The 17,649-nt window shown below is 42.1% G+C and overlaps 2 protein-coding genes across 2 annotated transcripts in view; one reads left to right on the forward strand and one right to left on the reverse strand.

Moving 5' to 3' along the window:
* The first annotated feature begins 3,287 nt into the window (after positions 1 to 3,287).
* Positions 3,288 to 12,802, forward strand: znf277 (zinc finger protein 277). Its single transcript, XM_062421012.1, has 12 exons — positions 3,288 to 3,315; positions 4,182 to 4,401; positions 5,307 to 5,395; positions 5,931 to 6,013; positions 6,161 to 6,252; positions 6,853 to 6,963; positions 8,082 to 8,214; positions 9,079 to 9,146; positions 9,280 to 9,376; positions 9,652 to 9,694; positions 10,614 to 10,788; positions 12,225 to 12,802. The coding sequence occupies exons 1-12, from the start codon at positions 3,288 to 3,290 to the stop codon at positions 12,415 to 12,417; spliced, it is 1,332 nt and encodes a 443-aa protein (XP_062276996.1). The 3' UTR covers positions 12,418 to 12,802.
* A 297-nt stretch (positions 12,803 to 13,099) lies between these two features.
* The window catches only part of LOC133981861 (uncharacterized), a 9,389-nt gene continuing 4,839 nt past the window's right edge, over positions 13,100 to 17,649 (reverse strand). The window contains 7 exon segments of the mRNA XM_062420722.1: positions 13,100 to 13,323; positions 14,050 to 14,145; positions 16,097 to 16,237; positions 16,239 to 16,284; positions 16,369 to 16,495; positions 16,498 to 16,576; positions 17,319 to 17,379. Coding sequence (XP_062276706.1) covers positions 13,171 to 13,323; positions 14,050 to 14,145; positions 16,097 to 16,237; positions 16,239 to 16,284; positions 16,369 to 16,495; positions 16,498 to 16,576; positions 17,319 to 17,379 — 703 coding nt within the window. The 3' untranslated portion in view covers positions 13,100 to 13,170.

Consider the following 17,649-nt stretch of genomic DNA (forward strand, 5'->3'; position numbering starts at 1 on the left):
CCTACCTTCCTTCCTTTCTTCCTCCCTCCCTCCCTCCCTCCCTCCTTCTCTCTTTCTTTCCTCCCCCTACCTTCCTTCCTTCCTTCCTTCCTTCCTTCCTTCCTTCCTTCCTTCCTTCCTTCCTTCCTTCCTTCCTTCCTTCCTTCCTTCCTTCCTTCCTTCCTTCCCTTGAATGACAGTGAGTTTGACCCTACTGCTTTAGAGTGACTTATTTTAGTCCCATTTGTTTTACTTCTAGAAAGAAAAGCTATTAAAAAGTAGAAGTGAGAGTATTGATGTTGCTTTTCAAATTGCAGCCTATAACAAATATGTTTACTGTGGTAAAACTAAATATAATAGCTGATATTTTAGTGAAATACTTGACATGCAAAAGAGAGAAAGAGAATGAAAAGCAACAAGTGATGAAGAAGCAGAGTGACTGCAGGAGGAAGAAGACTGAGCTGTTTGTGCCACCTAGTGGAACAATAACACATTAACACCTCACATACAGTTTATATTATACAGACTGAACCCCATTAAAATCAAAGATGGATTATAAAATGTGCAAAACTGAAACCACAAAACCTCAAATTCACTGTGAGAGAAGAGACCTGAGTCAAAATCGAGTTTTTTAAAGGATGAGTTCTTGATTTTTATGGAAGTGATGGAGGACAAAAAAGTAGCTGATCAGCTTCTATTGAGCTTCATCAGTGTGAGTTAGTCATATCAAGTGATATCTGACACATTTACAGTCTTTTTAGCATCAGATTCACTCTTAGTGTTTCATCTGGATTCCTAACTCTTGTTTTAACCTTTGTGTCGTCCTCCCGGATCAAATTGACCCCGTCTGTTTTGACTGTTTCTTCTTTCCTCCCTTCCTCCTTCGTTCCTACCTTCCTCCCTTCCTTCCTTCCTCCCTTCCTCCTTCTTTCCTACCTTCATCCTTCCTTCTTTCCCCCCTCCTTTCCTTCCTTCCTCGCTCCTTTCCTTCCTTCTTCCCTCGTTCTTCCTCCCTCCTTTTCTGTCCTTCTACCCTCCTTCCTCCCTCCTTTCCTTCCTTCCTTCCTTCCTTCCTCATTCCTTCCTTCCTTCCTTCTTTGCTTCCTTCCTTCCTTCCTTCCTTCCTTCCTTCCTTCCTTCCTTCCTTCCTTCCTTCCTTCCTTCCTTCCTTCCTTCCTTCCATCCTTCCTTCCTTCCTCCCTTCCTTCTTTGACTTGAGGACAACAGGAGGGTTAAGACAGACTTTAATTCCTTTAAGACCTTATTTTAGTTGATATTGTGCTCACATAGCGGATGTCTTGATATTTAGGAAATATAGGAAATAACACAGGAGAGTTGATTGGTTCTTGTAGGATTTCCTTTTTCTTTTTCATACATACATATACATTAACCCTCCTGTTGTCCTTGAGTCAAGGAAGGAAGGAAGGAAGGAAGGAAGGAAGGAAAGGAGTAAGGAGGGAGGGATGGAGGAAAAGAGGAAGGAAGGGAGGAAGGAAATGAGGAAGGAAGGAAGGAAGGAAGGAAGGAAGGAAGGAAGGAAGGAAGGAAGAAAGGAAGGAAAGGAGTAAGGAGGGAGGGAGGGAGGAAAAGAGGAAGGAAAGGAGGAAGGAAGGAAGGAAGGAAGGAAGGGAGGGAGGAAGGAAGGAAAGGAGGAAGGAAAGAAGGAAGGAAGGAAGGAATGAAGAAGGAAGGAAGGGAGGAAGGAAGGAAGGGAGGAAAGAAGGAAGGAAGGAAGGAAAGGAGGAAGGAAGGAAGGAAGGAAGGAAGGAAGGAAGGAAGGAGAGGAGGAATGAAGGAAGGAAAGGAGTAAGGAGGGAGGGATTCAAAGGAAAGTAAAAAGTGTGACTACCAACCTGTTCTCCCCTATAATAAGTCAAGACTCCTTTTACACAAACAGCATTTCAACAATGATTAAAGTGCAAAATCTCTTCTATAACTCGTCTACTCATCTTTATTTCCCTCTTCTTTCTGTTTTAAAGTTGTCTGGAGGATGTGAAATGCTTGAAGGCCAAACATTTCCTTCAGTTAAACAAAAGCAAAAACACAAGATCTCATTATTATCGGACGTGAAAATGTCTCAGCACACCTGCCTTAAATCTAGATTTCATCTTTCAGTTCAAATCAGTTCATGATTAACAGGAGTTATTCTACTTAAAGTTGACGGCAAAAATAAGGACATTTCTTTCTTTTGGCAATCTGGAGAGACAGTTTTAACCCTCTTGTTGTCTTCGAGTTAAGGAAGGAAGGGAGGAAGAAGGAAGGAAGGGAGGGAGGAAGAAGGAAGGAAAGGAGGGAGGAAGGTAGGAGGGAATCAAGGAAAGAAGGAAGGAAGGAAGGGAGGGGGTGAGGAAGGAAGGAAGGGAGGGAGGAAGAAGGAAGGAAAGGAGGGAGGAAGAAGGAAGGAAAGGAGGGAGGAAGGAAGGAGGGAATCAAGGAAGGAAGGAAGGAAGGAGGAAGGAAAGGAGGGAGGAAGGAGGGAAGGAAGAAGGAAAGGAAGGAGGAAGGAAGGAAGAAGGAAGGAAAGGAGGGAGGAAAGGAACGAGGATGACACGAAGGTAAAAAGCAACAAAAGATGACCAAAGTGTTTTACAGATACTGAGAAATACAATGAATGAATCCTAAAAGCACAGCAGCATTGCACAGAGAACAAATAATTAATATAGTGAATAAATAAATGAGTAAAATAAAAGCAACGTGTAGCTATCCAAAAAGGTTACAGAGCTTTTTCTATCACTGAGGAACATCTATCACCACTTTTAAACCCCCGCTAAAGATCCTCCTTTAGGCTACAGAATCACATTTGAGCTCCCTTAATTCTTAATAGTGTGATAAAATATTAACATTGACTCTCACAGTTACTTATTTTATTAAGTTGTCTTTATTTAACCATATTTTAAAAATTTTCTGTAGAGCACTTTGGTCAACCCCTGTTACTTTTTAATTATGCTCTATAAATAAATGTGACGTGACTTTTATCTCTTCTTCTACAATAACAATAACAAACAACTTTAACCCATATTTATCTTTTATCAGTGTACTTCATCTAAATAATACCTTTTAATAATGTTTTGTATTCTTCGTGTTCCTCTGTAAATATGTTTTTCTTTTACTCTTTTATTAAAAATCAGCCATTAATCGCTTTAATCAAGCATCAGTCCTTAAAACAGTAATTTACTATTGTCTGTCCAACACGTGAACGCACCGTGTCACATGTGCGTTTACCAGCAGACCCTGAAGGCAGCACGGGGGTCATTTCCTCGCTTCTGATTGGTCCGTTAGCCGCTGTTATTACCACGTGGTGCAGGAAGATGGCTGCCCGTGACGAGAGTAAAGACGGTACGGTGAAGTTTTTAAACGTTTAATTTGACTTAATGAAGCCTTTTTGTTTTCTGAGATGGTTTTTAAATATGGGAATAAACTAAATAGTCTGTGTCCGATATTAAAACCGACTGTCAGCTCTTTTATTTGTAACATTAGGAGCTAAACAGATAGCAGCTAGCCGGCTGAGCTAACAGGCTAACCAACTGCCTGATGTTAAAGGTTTAAAATGTGAGAGTACATTGAATATTTGGGTTTTGGATTGTTAGTCAGGACATATTAAGTCATTTGACGATCTTTGGGGATTTGGGGAAACAGCGATTGGCATTTTCATCATTTTTTGACACTTTATAGACCAAATAAGAGGTACAGAGTACAGACTCAATATCCTCCTTATATCCAGCTGATAGTTACAGATTACTAGACAGTCAGAAATCATGTTAAATCGTTAATTCATTGAAAATAAACAAATACTATGATAATAATAAATCGCAACGTGTGTGTGTGTGTGTGTGTGTGTGTGTGTGTGTGTGTGTGTGTGTGTGTGTGTGTGTGTCTTATTTAACGTCAGTTCTGTGTGTGAGTGTGTGTGTGTGTGTGTGTGTGTGTGTGTGTGTTATTTAACCTCAGCTCTCTCTCTGTGTGTGTGTGTGTGTGTGTGTGTGTGTGTATATAATGTGTGTGTATTATTTAAAATCAGCTCTGTGTTTGTATGTGTACAATCTATGTGTGTTGTTTAACCTGAGCTGTGTGTGTAATATATGTGTGTGTTATTTAACCTCAGCTCTGTATGTGTGTATATAATGTGTGTGTGTATATAACGTGTGTGTGTATGTGTGTATATAATGTGTGTGTGTAACCTGAGTTCTCTGTGTGTGTTTCAGGTGATGACAGCATCCTGGAGCCGTTGTGTTTTCCAGAGCAGTCAGCTGATGATGAGTCCAGTGCTCCCAGTGCTCCCAGTCTGCAGCAGCGTCCCAGCACGGAGCTGCTGGTGTGTCTGTTCTGTTCTGAGTTTGAGCAGAAAGACGTTCTCCTCAAACATCTGCTGCTGCAGCACAAGCTCGTCATCGCCGACGTCAAACTCATCGCAGACCTGCCAAAGTAAAAAAAGTTATTTTATGAAACTCGGCAGCAAAAATATAAATAATCTGAATTTAAGACTTTAAATTAATAAAATGAAACACAGAACAGAGCAGATAGAAGAAAAAGAGAAATATATTAATTAACTGAGTCAATCTTTCATTTTTATAGATGCTGGCTGCAGAAAACTATTTCTTTCTTTCTTTCTTCCTTCTTTCCTTGTTTTTCATTTCCTTCCCTTTTCTTTCTTTCTCTGTTTCCTCATCTCCCTTCTTTTTCTTTCTTTCTTTTTCTTTCTTTCTTACCTCATCTCCCTCCTTGTTCTTTCTTCCTTCTCCTCTTTTTTTACCTCACCTCCCTCCTTCTTGTTCTTTCCTTCTTTCTTTCTCTCGTTCTTTCGTTCCTCATCTCCCTCCTTTTTCTTTTTATCTTTCTTTCCTTCCTCATCTTCCTCCTCTTCCTTTTTCATTTTTCTTCTTTCTTTTTCATATATTTTATTTTTATATTGTTACTAATTTTTTTTTTTAAATGTATCTCAGTCAAATTAAGATTTTTTTTTACACATGTAGATCAATACAAAACTGATCATTTTCATTTCAATTTTTTTTATTTATTTGATGTTATGTGTCCATTTCCTGTTTGTTTTATATAAATATCATTATAAGAGAAATGTTTGTATTGATTTGAACAGTATAACTCATCTCTATTAACTCTTTCTCTGGTAGTTATCATATATGAGCTGCACAGTTTGACCTCAGATGTGTTTATTAAACTATATGTTGATTATTGAATGTTATGTATCACAGTATATAATCACTTCTCTGACAGTAAAACCTCCTGTTGAGTTAAATCTTCTCCGTCATGTTTACCTGTGAGCTCTGATGACGCTCTGATGATGCGTTTCCTGTCCTCCGCTCCTCCGTCAGGTACATGCTCTACTGGAAAGGCAGATTCTTGGAGCAGCCCGTCACAGATTTCTGCAGCGTCATCAAGACGAACTCCACCGGCCCCGTCGGTGAGTCCAGTTCAGAGCTGCAAAGAACCATCGATTCATTATTGATTCATCTGCTGATTATTTTTTTATATTGATACATTAATCACCTTCTTCTATAAAACATCTATAGATAGTAAAATAATCCCATCACAATATCACTAAATATATCAAAAGACCAAAAGGAAGAGAAACGTCTCATATTTAACAACTGAGAACCATCAAATATTTGCCATTTTTGCTTGAAAACTTCCAAATAATCAATTACTAAAAGTGTTGCTGATGTATTACCTTTCAGCAGTGATGAGGGCTGCAGTTCAGAGGGAAGTAGATGCTACAAATTATTAGAAAACAACATGAAATCCACAAAAAATTAAAGAAAATAAACGGTGAAAATAAAGTTAAAATGACCAAATCTGAAGAAATCACAAAACTGGAGCAACACTGGAAGCTGTGATGTGATGATAATGTATAAATGCATTCTTGACTTCATCCTGTAAACAGTGTAAATATCATAAAGTCTGTCGCAGCTCATGTAAAACTCGTCTCGTTCCTGCAGAGAAACAGGAGGACTACTTCCTGCTGTGTGACGTTCTTCCAGAAGACCGAATCCTCCGAGAGAATCTGCAGCAGAAACGACTGGTGAGGATCTAAAGAGAGAAGAAAGCATCAAACACTTAATGCTCATTTAAGCTCCTGACTGTTTGTCATACATTATATTCCAGTCAAAGTCCTGTGCTGCTCTTCTTCTGTGGTGTTTCTCTGACAGCGTGTCTCTTCCTTCCTCAGGAGGAAGTGTTGGAGCAGCAGCAGAAGGAGAGAGACGACAGCAGCTTCCATCGTGTCTGCATGTTCTGCAGCGACGAATTCTCTGGAAACAGGTTCTGTACTTTATAGATTTAACTTTAAATTAACTTCCTGAGAGGTTTTACATCAGTAAAAGATAATCTATAGGGAGGATGGAAGGAAGGAAAGGAGGGAGGAAGGAAGGAAGGAAGGAAAGGAGGGAGGAAGGAAGAAGGGAGGGAGGAAGGAAGGGAGGAAGGAAGAAGGAAGGAAGAAGGAAGGAAGGAAAGGAGGGAGGAAGGAAGGGAAGGAAGGAAAGGAGGAAGGAAGGAAGGAAAGGAGGGAGGAAGGAAGGAAAGGATGGAGGAAGGAAGGATGGATGGAAGGAAGGAAGTAGGGAGGATGGAAGGAAAGAAGGGAGGAAGGAAGGAAGGAAAGGAGGAAGGAAGGAAGGAGGGAAGGAAGGGAGGAAAAAGGAAGGAAAAGAGGGAGGGAGGAATAAAGGACAGAAGGGAAGGAAGGAACGAACGAGAGAAGGAGGGAGGGAGGAAGGAAAGACGGAAGGAAGGACGGGAGGAAAGAAGGAACAGAGGGGGTCAATTTGACCCGGGAGGACGACAGGAAGGTTAAAAACACTCACCTCTACAGTATAATTCCTCTTTTTAAAATAAAACCCTTCCCTCCGTGGTCTTCAGGTCGTCTCTGTTGAACCACATGGCCAGAGAACATTCCTTCAGCATCGGGCTGCCGGACAACATCGTCTACTGCGACGACTTCCTCAACACTCTGCAGTGCAAACTGGACAAGTAAGAACCAACATGGAGGCAGTAAAAAAATAAAAATAAAAGTTTAGATTTAAACTTGAGATAAAGTTTCTTGAAACTGTTTTAAATTAAATCCTTAAAGTTAATTTGTGAGTTTAATTTGTGCATTTTGTCAGGAAATGAGAACAAGCTCGTCTTCCTTCAAGCATGAAATTAGAGTTCATATTCATTAATGCTGCTGAGCTTCAACACTTATTATCATATAATATGTCAATAAACATGCACCTCATCATCAGAGTTATAATTAAGTCATATAATACAACACACACACACCTTGTTAGATTCTGCTAAACTTTCTCTGAAGTTCTTCATAACTGCAGATTTTTCCTTCTAATCATCAGGTTTAGAGTTTTCTTCACTATCACAGTATGTCAGTCATAGTTTCCTGTGTGTTAATGGTCACAGTGCAAAAAAGCATAAGGGTTTAAAGGGTTAATGCTCCCAGTGAGTGGAAAGACCAGGCGGGGAGTTCTGGTCCTCTGAAATGAGGCCAACGCAGAAGTCACTTAAAACTGCATTCTATCAAAAGGCCACCAGGGGGCGACCGTTTTGGTGTCAAAAGGACTTCCGTCTCTATACAAGTCAATGGAGAATTCACCAACTTCTCACTTGATTTCTAACCTCAGTAAACGTTTTCAAAATGTGTTTATGGTCTCAATCGCTAGTTTAAAGCCTTCTTCAATGCAGTATGATGTTCATTTGGGACATTTTGGCCTCCCTGATTTTATATGTGACGATAAAGCAGGGTATGCATTAGGGCGTGGCTACGTCGTGATTGACAGGTTGATTGGTTCACAGGTTCAGGAGGGCGCCTCATGCTCCTCCTGATGCCCATATAAGTAGAATCAATGTTTTTATTTTTCCCAGCATGCACCTGAAATTTTCAAGATGGCGGTGCTCAGATCTGATACTATTGGCCTCCGAGCAGCAGTCCACAAACCAATGGGTGACGTCAAGGATGTTACGTCCATTTCTTATATACAGTCTATGGGAAAGACTAGTTTAGAAAGTGTTGAATCAGACGTGATGGACATTTTTAAATCAGCTGTTTGTGAGTTTAAAATGTTTATATGTGTTATTTTTTTCCTCCCTGCTTTCAGTCTGCAGTGTTTGTACTGTGAGAAAACCTTCAGAGATAAAACCACGCTGAAGGATCACATGAGGAAGAAAGCTCACCGCCGCATCAACGCCAACAACCACGAATACGACCGATTCTACATCATCAACTATCTGGTAAAAAAAACCCTTCAAACTAAACCTTCACTGGGGATAAAGTTCTTTTGACTTTTAGAAGTAAAACCACTTTTTTTTTTAACACCTGAAATTAAGTTTACCATAGAAAACAGTTAATAAAATGCACCTTTAATACCATTTTTTTTTTCCATAAAAAAGTGGGGTGCTTCTTATACACTGATGCAACTTATCTACCAGTTTTTAGGGTAGATTGCACATGTAATATAAGCTACATAGTGATGTCAACACAAGTAATGTGATTAGGTATCAGTCAGTGATACAACATAACAATTCATAAATGTATCAATTAGATAAAGGTAAATCAATAACAATATTTACAGTATACATTTAAATAGTTACAGTATGTTGTAGTCATTTTAAATTCATAGAAAAAGGAAAAAAAAGAGAAAGTTTAAAAGTCTGCTTACTGTAGCCGTAGGTTTGTAGGTTTCCTTGAGAGCAGCAAGCATCTAAGAAAAAAAATCAACATTAAATAGAAAGAAAGAAAGAAAGGGAGGAAGAAGAAGAAAACTATGGTGTCTCCTTTAGTGTTTGATGATTTTCTTGCTTCTTATACTTCATTGATTCCCAGTATGTTTTAAAATAGATTTTAAGCTTCTTGTTTTTAAAGCTCTCAGATCATCTACTGCTGAGTTTTTAAATACACACAAGAAAACAGGAAGTGCATCTTTCTATTAGTATGCTCCAAAACAATGGAGCTTCTACCTGAAGCTGTACGAGATGTTAAAATACATTTATTTAATATAACAGTCATATCCCTTTATTCTCACAGCCAGAATAGGGAGACTAAAGCTCTTCACTCCATCTTTAATATATCAGTATGTGCTCTGTCTCTCTCTACAGGAGCTGGGGAAGACCTGGGAGGAAGTGCAGAGCGAAGACGACAGAGAGCTGGTGGATGAAGAGGACGAGTAAGTGTCTTCATCAGGAACCAAAAAGATTCACAACACATTAGTTCATTTAGTTTTTCTCTGTTTAGAATTTAAAGTTTTAAGCTTTATGTGTTTATATCATATCTGTCTGACATCTGCGTATCGTCTGCAGTGATTGGTCGGACTGGCAGGCTCATCCCGTCTCTGCTGTGTGTCTGTTCTGTGATCATCAGTCTGAGACCATGGAGCAGATCTACACACACATGAAGGTAGAGCGCACGCACGCACGCACACACACACACACACACACACACACACACACACACACACACACACACACACACACACACACACACACACACACACACACACACACACACACACACACACACACACACACACACACACACACACACACACACACACACACACACACACACACACACACACACAGACGTTATTTTACATGATTAACAAGCAAGTTTTCTTTGTTTTTAGTCTGTTTTTACTTTTTTTAAATCATTGTTTGTCTTGTTTTTCTCAGGAAACTCATGACTTTGATCTCCATAAGTTGAGGATTGAACTCAGTGAGTAAAAACTACTTCATAAAATAAACAAAAATGTCCAAAAACTGACTGAAAATTAGATTTTAACCTTCCTGTCGTGCTCCCGGGTCAAATTGACCCTGTCTGTTTTGAATGTTCTTTCTTTCTTTCCTCCCTCCTTCTTTCTTTCCTTCCTCTCTCTTTCCTCCCTTCCTTCTTTCCTTCCTCCATCCCCCTTCCCTCCTTCCTTCTTTCCCTTCCTTCCTCCCTCCTTTCTTTCCTCCCCCCTACCTTCTTTCCTCTGTCCTTCTTTCCTTCCTTCCTCTTTTCCTTTCTCCCTCCCTCCTACCTTCCTTCCTTATTTCCTCTGTCTTTCCTTCCTTCTTTTCCTGCCTCCCTTCCTTCTTTCCTTTCCTCCCTTCCTTCCACCCTCCCTCCCTCCCTCCCTCCCTCCCATCCTTCCTTCCTTCCTTATTTCCTCTGTCCTTCCTTCCTTCTTTTCCTGCCTCCCTTCCTTCTTTCCTTTCCTCCCTTCCTTCCACCCTCCCTTCCTTCCTTCCACCCTCCTTTCCTTCCACCCTCCCTCCCTCCTTCTTCCTCCTTTCCTTCCTTTCCTCCCTTCCTTCCACCCTCCCTCTCTCCCTCCCTCCTTTCCATCCTTCCTTCCTTCCTTATTTCCTCTGTCCTTCCTTCCTTCTTTTCCTGCCTCCCTTCCTTCTTTCCTTTCCTCCCTTCCTTCCACCCTCCCTTCCTTCCTTCCACCCTCCTTTCCTTCCACCCTCCCTCCCTCCTTCTTCCTCCTTTCCTTCCTTCTTCCTCCCTTCCTCCCTTCCTCCCTCGAGGACAACAGGAGGGTTAAAACTATTAAACTACAGACTGTATTGTATTATAAGGATTGATACATACTGTGTATTGCGTCTCATCTCGTTGACGTTTCTCTCTGTGCTTCCTCTCTCCTCAGATCTCAGGTTCTACCAGCAGGTCAAACTGGTGAACTACATCCGGCGTCAGATCCATCAGAGCCGTTGCTACGGCTGCCAGGAGAAGTTCGACTCCAGAGCCGACGTCCTGCGTCACATCGTGGCCGAGGGTCACGCCATGAAGCTGCCGGACATTTCAACCTGGGACCAACCGCAGTGAGTCCAGCAGCTGTGTTTGTCTTTAGTTTATTAGTTTTAGTGCTAAATGTGGTTTATTTTTATATTCTGTGTCTCTACTGGAATATCTTTGAAGTCTTTGACAAAAGCATGATGGGAAATGTAGTTCCAAAACTCAGACCATTATTACCCCACATGTAGAGGTAAGAAAAAAGACAATAGGAATGACAAAATCCTTGTTTCAAAATGATGTATTGACAATTATTAAGACTCAGAATGTATATAATACATAATAAAATAAATAAATCTGTGCACACCTGAGTAGTGACAGGTGTGTAGGAGGAAAGAGCAATCACAAAGCTTCTGCACACTGTCACGTTCACTGTTTGTTTCACATCAAATGATACCTGCAAAAATTTACAAAGGCAAAAGTAGATAATCCTACTGAGGTTTCCTGTGTATGTTCACTCATTCTCATCAGTGTGTTACAGATGGAAAATGTAGTTTTTCTCCATTCATTAACTTTAAGCTTTATTTTTATTTATAAAGCACATTTAAAAACAACCTCAGTTGAACCAAAGTGCTGTATACAGTTATTAATATACAATATAATCATACACAAATATAATAATAATAAATAAAACAATAAAGGAATAGTAAGAGCTCAATTTAAAAAAGAGTAAAAGTAAAGATAGGGGCTGAACGCCAAGGAGAAAAGATGGGTTTTCAGCAGTGTCTTAAAGTGCTCAACAGACTGTGCAGCTGTAACCTGGATAGGAAGGCTGTTCTACTGAGAAGGTTCTGTCCCCACGAGTACAGGGTCTGGACCGAGGTTCTGCCAGGAGCAGCTGGTTTGCCGACCTAAGTGCCCTAGTAGTACTGTGAGGCTGTACAAGCTCTGATAAATAAGATGGTGCCAGACCATTTAAACACTTAAAAACTATTAATAAAACCTTGAACTGGATCCTAAAATGAACAGGCAACCAGTGGACGGGACTGATGTGAACACGCTGTTTCTTTCCAGTGCAAGGAAGGAAGGAAGGAAGTGAGGAAAGAAGTAAGGGAGGAAGGAAAGGTGGAAGGAGGGACAGGAGGAAGGGAGGGAGGAAGGAATGAGGAAGGAAGAAAGTGAGGAAAGAAGTAAGGGAGGAAGGAAAGGTGGAAGGAGGGACAGAAGGAAGGAAGGAAGGAAAGGAGTAAGGAGGGAAGGAGGGAGGGAGGGAGGGAAGGAGGGAGGGAGGGAGGAAAAGGGGAAGGAAGGAAGTAAGGAAGTGAGGAAATAAGTATGGAAGGAGGAAGTAGCAAAGAAAGAGGGAAGGTGTATTAATGGTGTTACAGGCAAAAACTCAATTTCAAATGACCTAAAATGATTATTTCTTCAATAAAAACTGTCCTAGAATATGTAAAGAAAAGCATAATAATAATATATCACATTTAACCTCAGCCTTTAACCTCTGACCTCCATCTCTCCTCAGATATTACTTTCCTACGTACGAGAACGACGCCCTCCTGTGCACGCTGTCCGACAGCGACGACGACGACCATAGCAACAAGCCGAATCACGGAGAGGAGATCCCGGTGATCGCTGAGGACATCTCTAATCTCAGAGCGCTCAAACAGACGAGCGTCCTCAACCAGCTGCTGAAGAACAGAGGATCCTGCAGCTGAGACACAGTGAGGACTTCTGGACAATAAACCTCGGAGCACTTATGGACAGGAGCACTGTGAAAAACTCATTCATGCAGCCTGAGCGTGCACTTTAAGACTCACTTACATCTTTCCCTCCTAATCTGTCATCTGTCCATCAAAGGCTTAAAATCCCCCCGAAAATCTACATATGTACAAAAACAGCACTAAGTCCCTGAGCTGTGACACATCACACACAAGATTTAACCTTCCTGTCGTCCTCCCGGGTCAAATTGACCCCGTCTGTTTGGACTGTTCCTTCTTTCCTTCCGTCTGTCCTTCCTCCCTCTCTCCTTTCTCCCTCCCTACTTCCTTCTTTCCTCTGTCCTTCTTTTCCTTTCTCTCTCCCTCCCTCCTTCCTTCTTTCTTTCCTCTGTCCTTCTTTCCTTCCTTCCTTCCTTCCTCCTTCTTTTCTTTTCTCCCTCCCTCCTACCTTCCTTCCCTCCTTCCTTCCTCCCTCCTTCCCTATTTCCTTTCCTCCCTTCCTTTTTTCCTTTCCTCCCTTCCATCCATCCTTCCTTCCTTCCTTTATCCTTTCTTTCCTCCCTTCCATCCATCCTTCCTTCCTTCCTTTCTCCTTTCTTTCCTCCCTTCCATCCTTCCTTCCTCCCTCCCTCCCTCCTTTCCTCCCTCCCTTCCTCCCTTGACTCGAGGACAACAGGAGGGTTAAACAAACAAACATCCTCTAATATTTTTTGTTAAATAAATATAATATCTGGATCTTCAGCTTGTCGTCTACTTGACTTGACTGGTCTTGTTTTTATTGGGTACGATGTTCTGCGTGGCTTTGCCGAGTGAAACCTGTCGTATGGTGGAGCCGAACTGCAGCGTGCTCAGAGTTTCCGCTGCGTCCTTTGCATCCGGACTCACGTTCACAAACACGCAGCACTGCAGAGAGACCAGAGCACAGTTAGATGTTAGTGATTAAAACTCTGTGACATCACTGCAGGAAGTCTCATAATGTTGATTATTAAAGAATGAAATGTGATCATTCAGTATTAAGCCTCATATTCTGTTTATAGTCTACACCCTCACCCTCTTAACCCTCCTGTTGTCCTCAGGTCAAGGAAGGACAGAAGGAAGGAAGGAAGGAAAGGAGTAAGGAGGGAGGCAGGGACGAAAAGAAGGAAGGAAGGAAGTGAGGAAAGAAGTAAGGGAGGAAGGAAGAAAGGAATGAGGAAGGAAAGAAGGAAAGGTGTAAGGAGGGAGGCAGGGACGAAAAGAGGAAGGAAGGAAGGAAGTGAGGAAAGAAGTAAGGGAGGAAGGAAAGGTGGAAGGAGGGACAGGAGGAAGGGAGGAAGTAAAGGTGGAAGGAGGGACAGGAGGAATGAAGGAAGGAAGGAAAGGAGTAAGGAGGGAGGGAGGAAAAGAATAGGGAAGTAAGGAAATAAGTATGGAAGGAGGAATGAGCAAAGAAAGGGAAGGAGGGGAAGAACAAAGGAAAAAGCATTCTGTCTTACTTTTGGTATAAAATGGTGCAAATGTGCAAAATATTTTCCTCCTTTTACATTTTTGGCCACTTTAAGAAAAGTAATCAAATTTCAAGGTAATAGAAAATAACATTTGGGATGTTTGTACAGCTGTCAAACATGATGTAAGGGTTTAAGAGTTTACCTTTGCATCTCCGCTGAGGCAGGGCTGCAGGAGGAGGCTGAGTTTAGAGTTTCTGAACGGGATGTGAAGAGCGTTACACTTCAGAGCACTGAACACCTGAAAGAGAGAAAACAGCGACCTTTGACCTGACTGAACACCATCATGGAGGCGTCTGATTGGTCCATAATTTATTCTGCATGCAGCCAGAGTCATAAACTACACTAAAGAAGAACGAGGAGTCCTGCAGCAGATGGTTTAAGGCCCCTACAGAGCTGTAATCTCAACATCATGGAGTGGGATTAACATTAAGAAGAAGAAGAAAGGAGGAGGAGGAGAAGTTTCTGCTTTTTACTGAACTTTGAAGTTAACTGATAAATAAAAACTATTCATGTCATTATTTTTTTAAAGCATCCTCACTTTACTTTTAGTGCCTAAAACATTTGCACACTACTATAAATGTTCTAACTAGTGATTCACAGATCTGATACTGGAAGGAGGGAGGAAAGAAGGAAGGAGGGAGGAAAGAAGCAAGGAGGGAAGGAAGGAAGGAAGGAAGGAGGAAAGAATGAAGGAGGGAAGGAGCGATAAAGGAAAAGAAGGGAGGAAGGAAGGAAGGAGGAAAGAATGAAGGAGGGAACGAGCGATAAAGGAAAAGAAGAAGGGAGGAAGGAAAGAAAGAGAAGGAGGGAGGGATAAAGGAAAGGAGGGAAGGAAAGGAGGAGCGAGGGAGCAAGGAAGGACAGAAGGAAGGAAGAAGGGGATGGAGGAAGGAAGGGAGGAAAGAGAAAGGAAAGAAAGAGAGGAGGAAGGGAGGAAAGAGAGGAAGGAAAGAAAGAGAAGGAGGGAGGAAGGACGGAAGGAAGGAAGGGAGGAAAGAAGGAACAGTCAAAACAGACGGGGTCAATTTGGCCCATGAGGACGACACAAAGGTTAAATGAGCATCATTTCCTATAAAAACATGTTGGAATAAAGTTGGATAACAAGGTCTAACATAAAACTGCTGTTTAATAAACTTGGTTAAATGTTAATTATATATTTTTATGCTCCAGACTGATCGAACAACCTTCAACACACCTTAAATATCGATTCTCTGATAACATCGGGACTCTTTAGAAACATAATCTTAAATTTTAATGAATGTTTCTAGTTGCTTTAATTAGGAATTGATCTTCGTATTTCTGCTATTTGATTAATGTTTGTACTTTTTTTTTTTTTTTTTTTACACCTTTTTAAATTTTAATGTTTGTTAATGTAATTACTTTAATTAGGAATTGATTTCTGCTGTTTTTACTTAGTTTTTTAAAGTGCCTAAAACTCATGCACAGTATTGTATATTAGAGAGTATCGCTTTAACCCTCCTGTTGTCCTTAAGTCAAGGAAGGAAGGGAGAAGGAAGGAAGGAGGGAGGAAGGAACGAAGTAGGAAGGAAAGGAGGGAGGAAGGAAAGGAGGGAGGAAGGAAAGAAGAAGGAAGGAAAGGAGGGAAGGAAGGAGGGAAGAAGGAAGGAAAGGAGGGAAGAAGGAAGGAAAGGAGGGAGGAAGGAAAGGAGAGTGGAAGGAGGGAAGAAGGAAGGAAAGGAGAGAGGAAGGAGGGAGGGAGGAAAGAAGGAAGGAGAGAGGAAAAGAGGAAGGAAGGAAGGAAGGAAGGAGAGAGGAAAAGAGGAAGGAAGGAAGAAAGAAAGAAGGAAGGAATGAAGGAAGAAGGAAGGAAAGGAGGGAAGGAAGGAAGGATGGTAGGAAAGGAAGGAAGGAGGGAAGGAGTGAGGGAGGGAGAAAGGAAAAGAGGAAGGGAGGAAGGAAGGAAATAAGGAGGGAGAGAGGAAAGAAGGAAGGGAGGAAGGAAAGAGAGAAGGAGGAAGGAAAGGAAGGAAAGAAGGAAGGAAGGAAAGACAGGCAGGGTCAGTTTGACCCAGGAGGACGACAGGAAGGTTAATAGATAGTCAAAGAAACACTTAAACATCAGATCTGCTTCGCTACCTTCTCTAAAACTTGGAGGAACATGAGTGACATCATTAAAACCCTTTACCTGGATCAGGTGAGTCAGAATAAACAGCGCAGCGTCATCTCACCTGTCCGAGCGCCGTCAGTGACTTGTTGATGGCGGCCGCCTCCACCAGCCTCTGACCCTCCGCCTCGGTTTTAGAGATCCTCTCAGATCCAGCGAGGTCACACAGGGTCAGCGTACCTCTGGACATCAGCCCCGACACCCTCGTCCGAACCCTCCACCTCCAGCGCCACCACCAGGTGAGAGCGGGAACTGAGGAGGAGGAAGATCACGCCACTGATGACATCATGAGCTCTGGATATAATCAGCGATGTCTCTAGTTCTGTTTTTACTCACCTCTGGATGTTCATCTTGGTCGAGGCGATCTTTCTGTTCTTTTCACCCGTTTCCATGACGCTGAGGATGTCGGCCTCGGTCTGGACTTGGATCTGGGTCAGTCCCGGGACGGATACCGACTTCCCTGGACTCGGATGTCCAGCGTGGCGCCGGAGCTTTTAGCCAACAGGTCGTTCAGACTGTCGTTATAAATCTCCAACATGGAAATCTAAAAAAAGGTGGAAAATGAATTCTGAGGATTCTAATAAAAGGAAATTTTAAGCAACACAAGATGTTGTAAGAAACAAGCTGACTCATTCCCATATTGACCCAGTCTGTTTTGACTGTTCCTTCTTCCTCCCCCTCTCCCTTCCATCTGTCTGTCCTTCCTCCATCCCCCTTTCTTCCCTCCTTCTTTCCTTCCCTCCTTCCTATCCTTCCTCCCTCCCTCCTTCTCTCTTTCTTTCCTATGTCCTTTTTTCCTTCCTTCCTCTTTTCCTTTCTCCCTCCCTCTCTCCTTCCTGCTTTCCTTCCTTCCTTCTTCCTCCCTTCCTCCTTTCCTTCTTCCTCCTTCCCCTCTCCCTTCCTTCTTCCTCCCTCCCTTCCTTCTTTCCTTCCTCCGTCCTTCTTTTCTTCCTTCCTCTTTTGCTTTCTCCCTCCCTCCCTCCTTCCTTCTTTCCTTTCTCCCTCCTTTCCTTCTTCCTTCCTCCCTCCTTCCTTCTTCCTCCCTTCCTCCCTCCTTCCTTTTTTCCTCCTTTCCTTCCTTCCTTCTTCCTCCCTCCCTTCCCTTTTCCTCCCTTCCTTCCTTCCTCCCTCCCTCCCTCCCTCCCTCCTTTCCTTCCTTCTTCCTCCCTTTCTTCCTTGACTCGAGGACAACAGGAGGGTTAAATGGAACATTTTCAGAAACATTTATAACAGAGATGAGCGTCAAATGAGAACTTTAACATAATCCTTTAAATCAACAGTCATACCTTCAGAGTGTAGGACACCTTCTCTTTTTCTGCACAAATACGGAGGAGTTCTCGTATAGACCTGAGGACGGACACACACACACACACACACACACACACACACACACACACACACACACACACACACACACACACACACACACACACACACACACACACACACACACACACACACACACACACACACACACACACACACACACACACACACACACACACACACACACACACACACACAAGGTAAGACGAGACGGTGATGAGCAGAGTTTTGTGTTCCTCTCTGACAGGAAACTCGAGCTCTCTGTGTGTAAGCTGAGTCTCTTTCTGTCAG

The sequence above is a fragment of the Scomber scombrus genome, chromosome 6, assembly GCF_963691925.1.
Source record: "Scomber scombrus chromosome 6, fScoSco1.1, whole genome shotgun sequence".
NCBI lineage: Eukaryota > Metazoa > Chordata > Actinopteri > Scombriformes > Scombridae > Scomber > Scomber scombrus.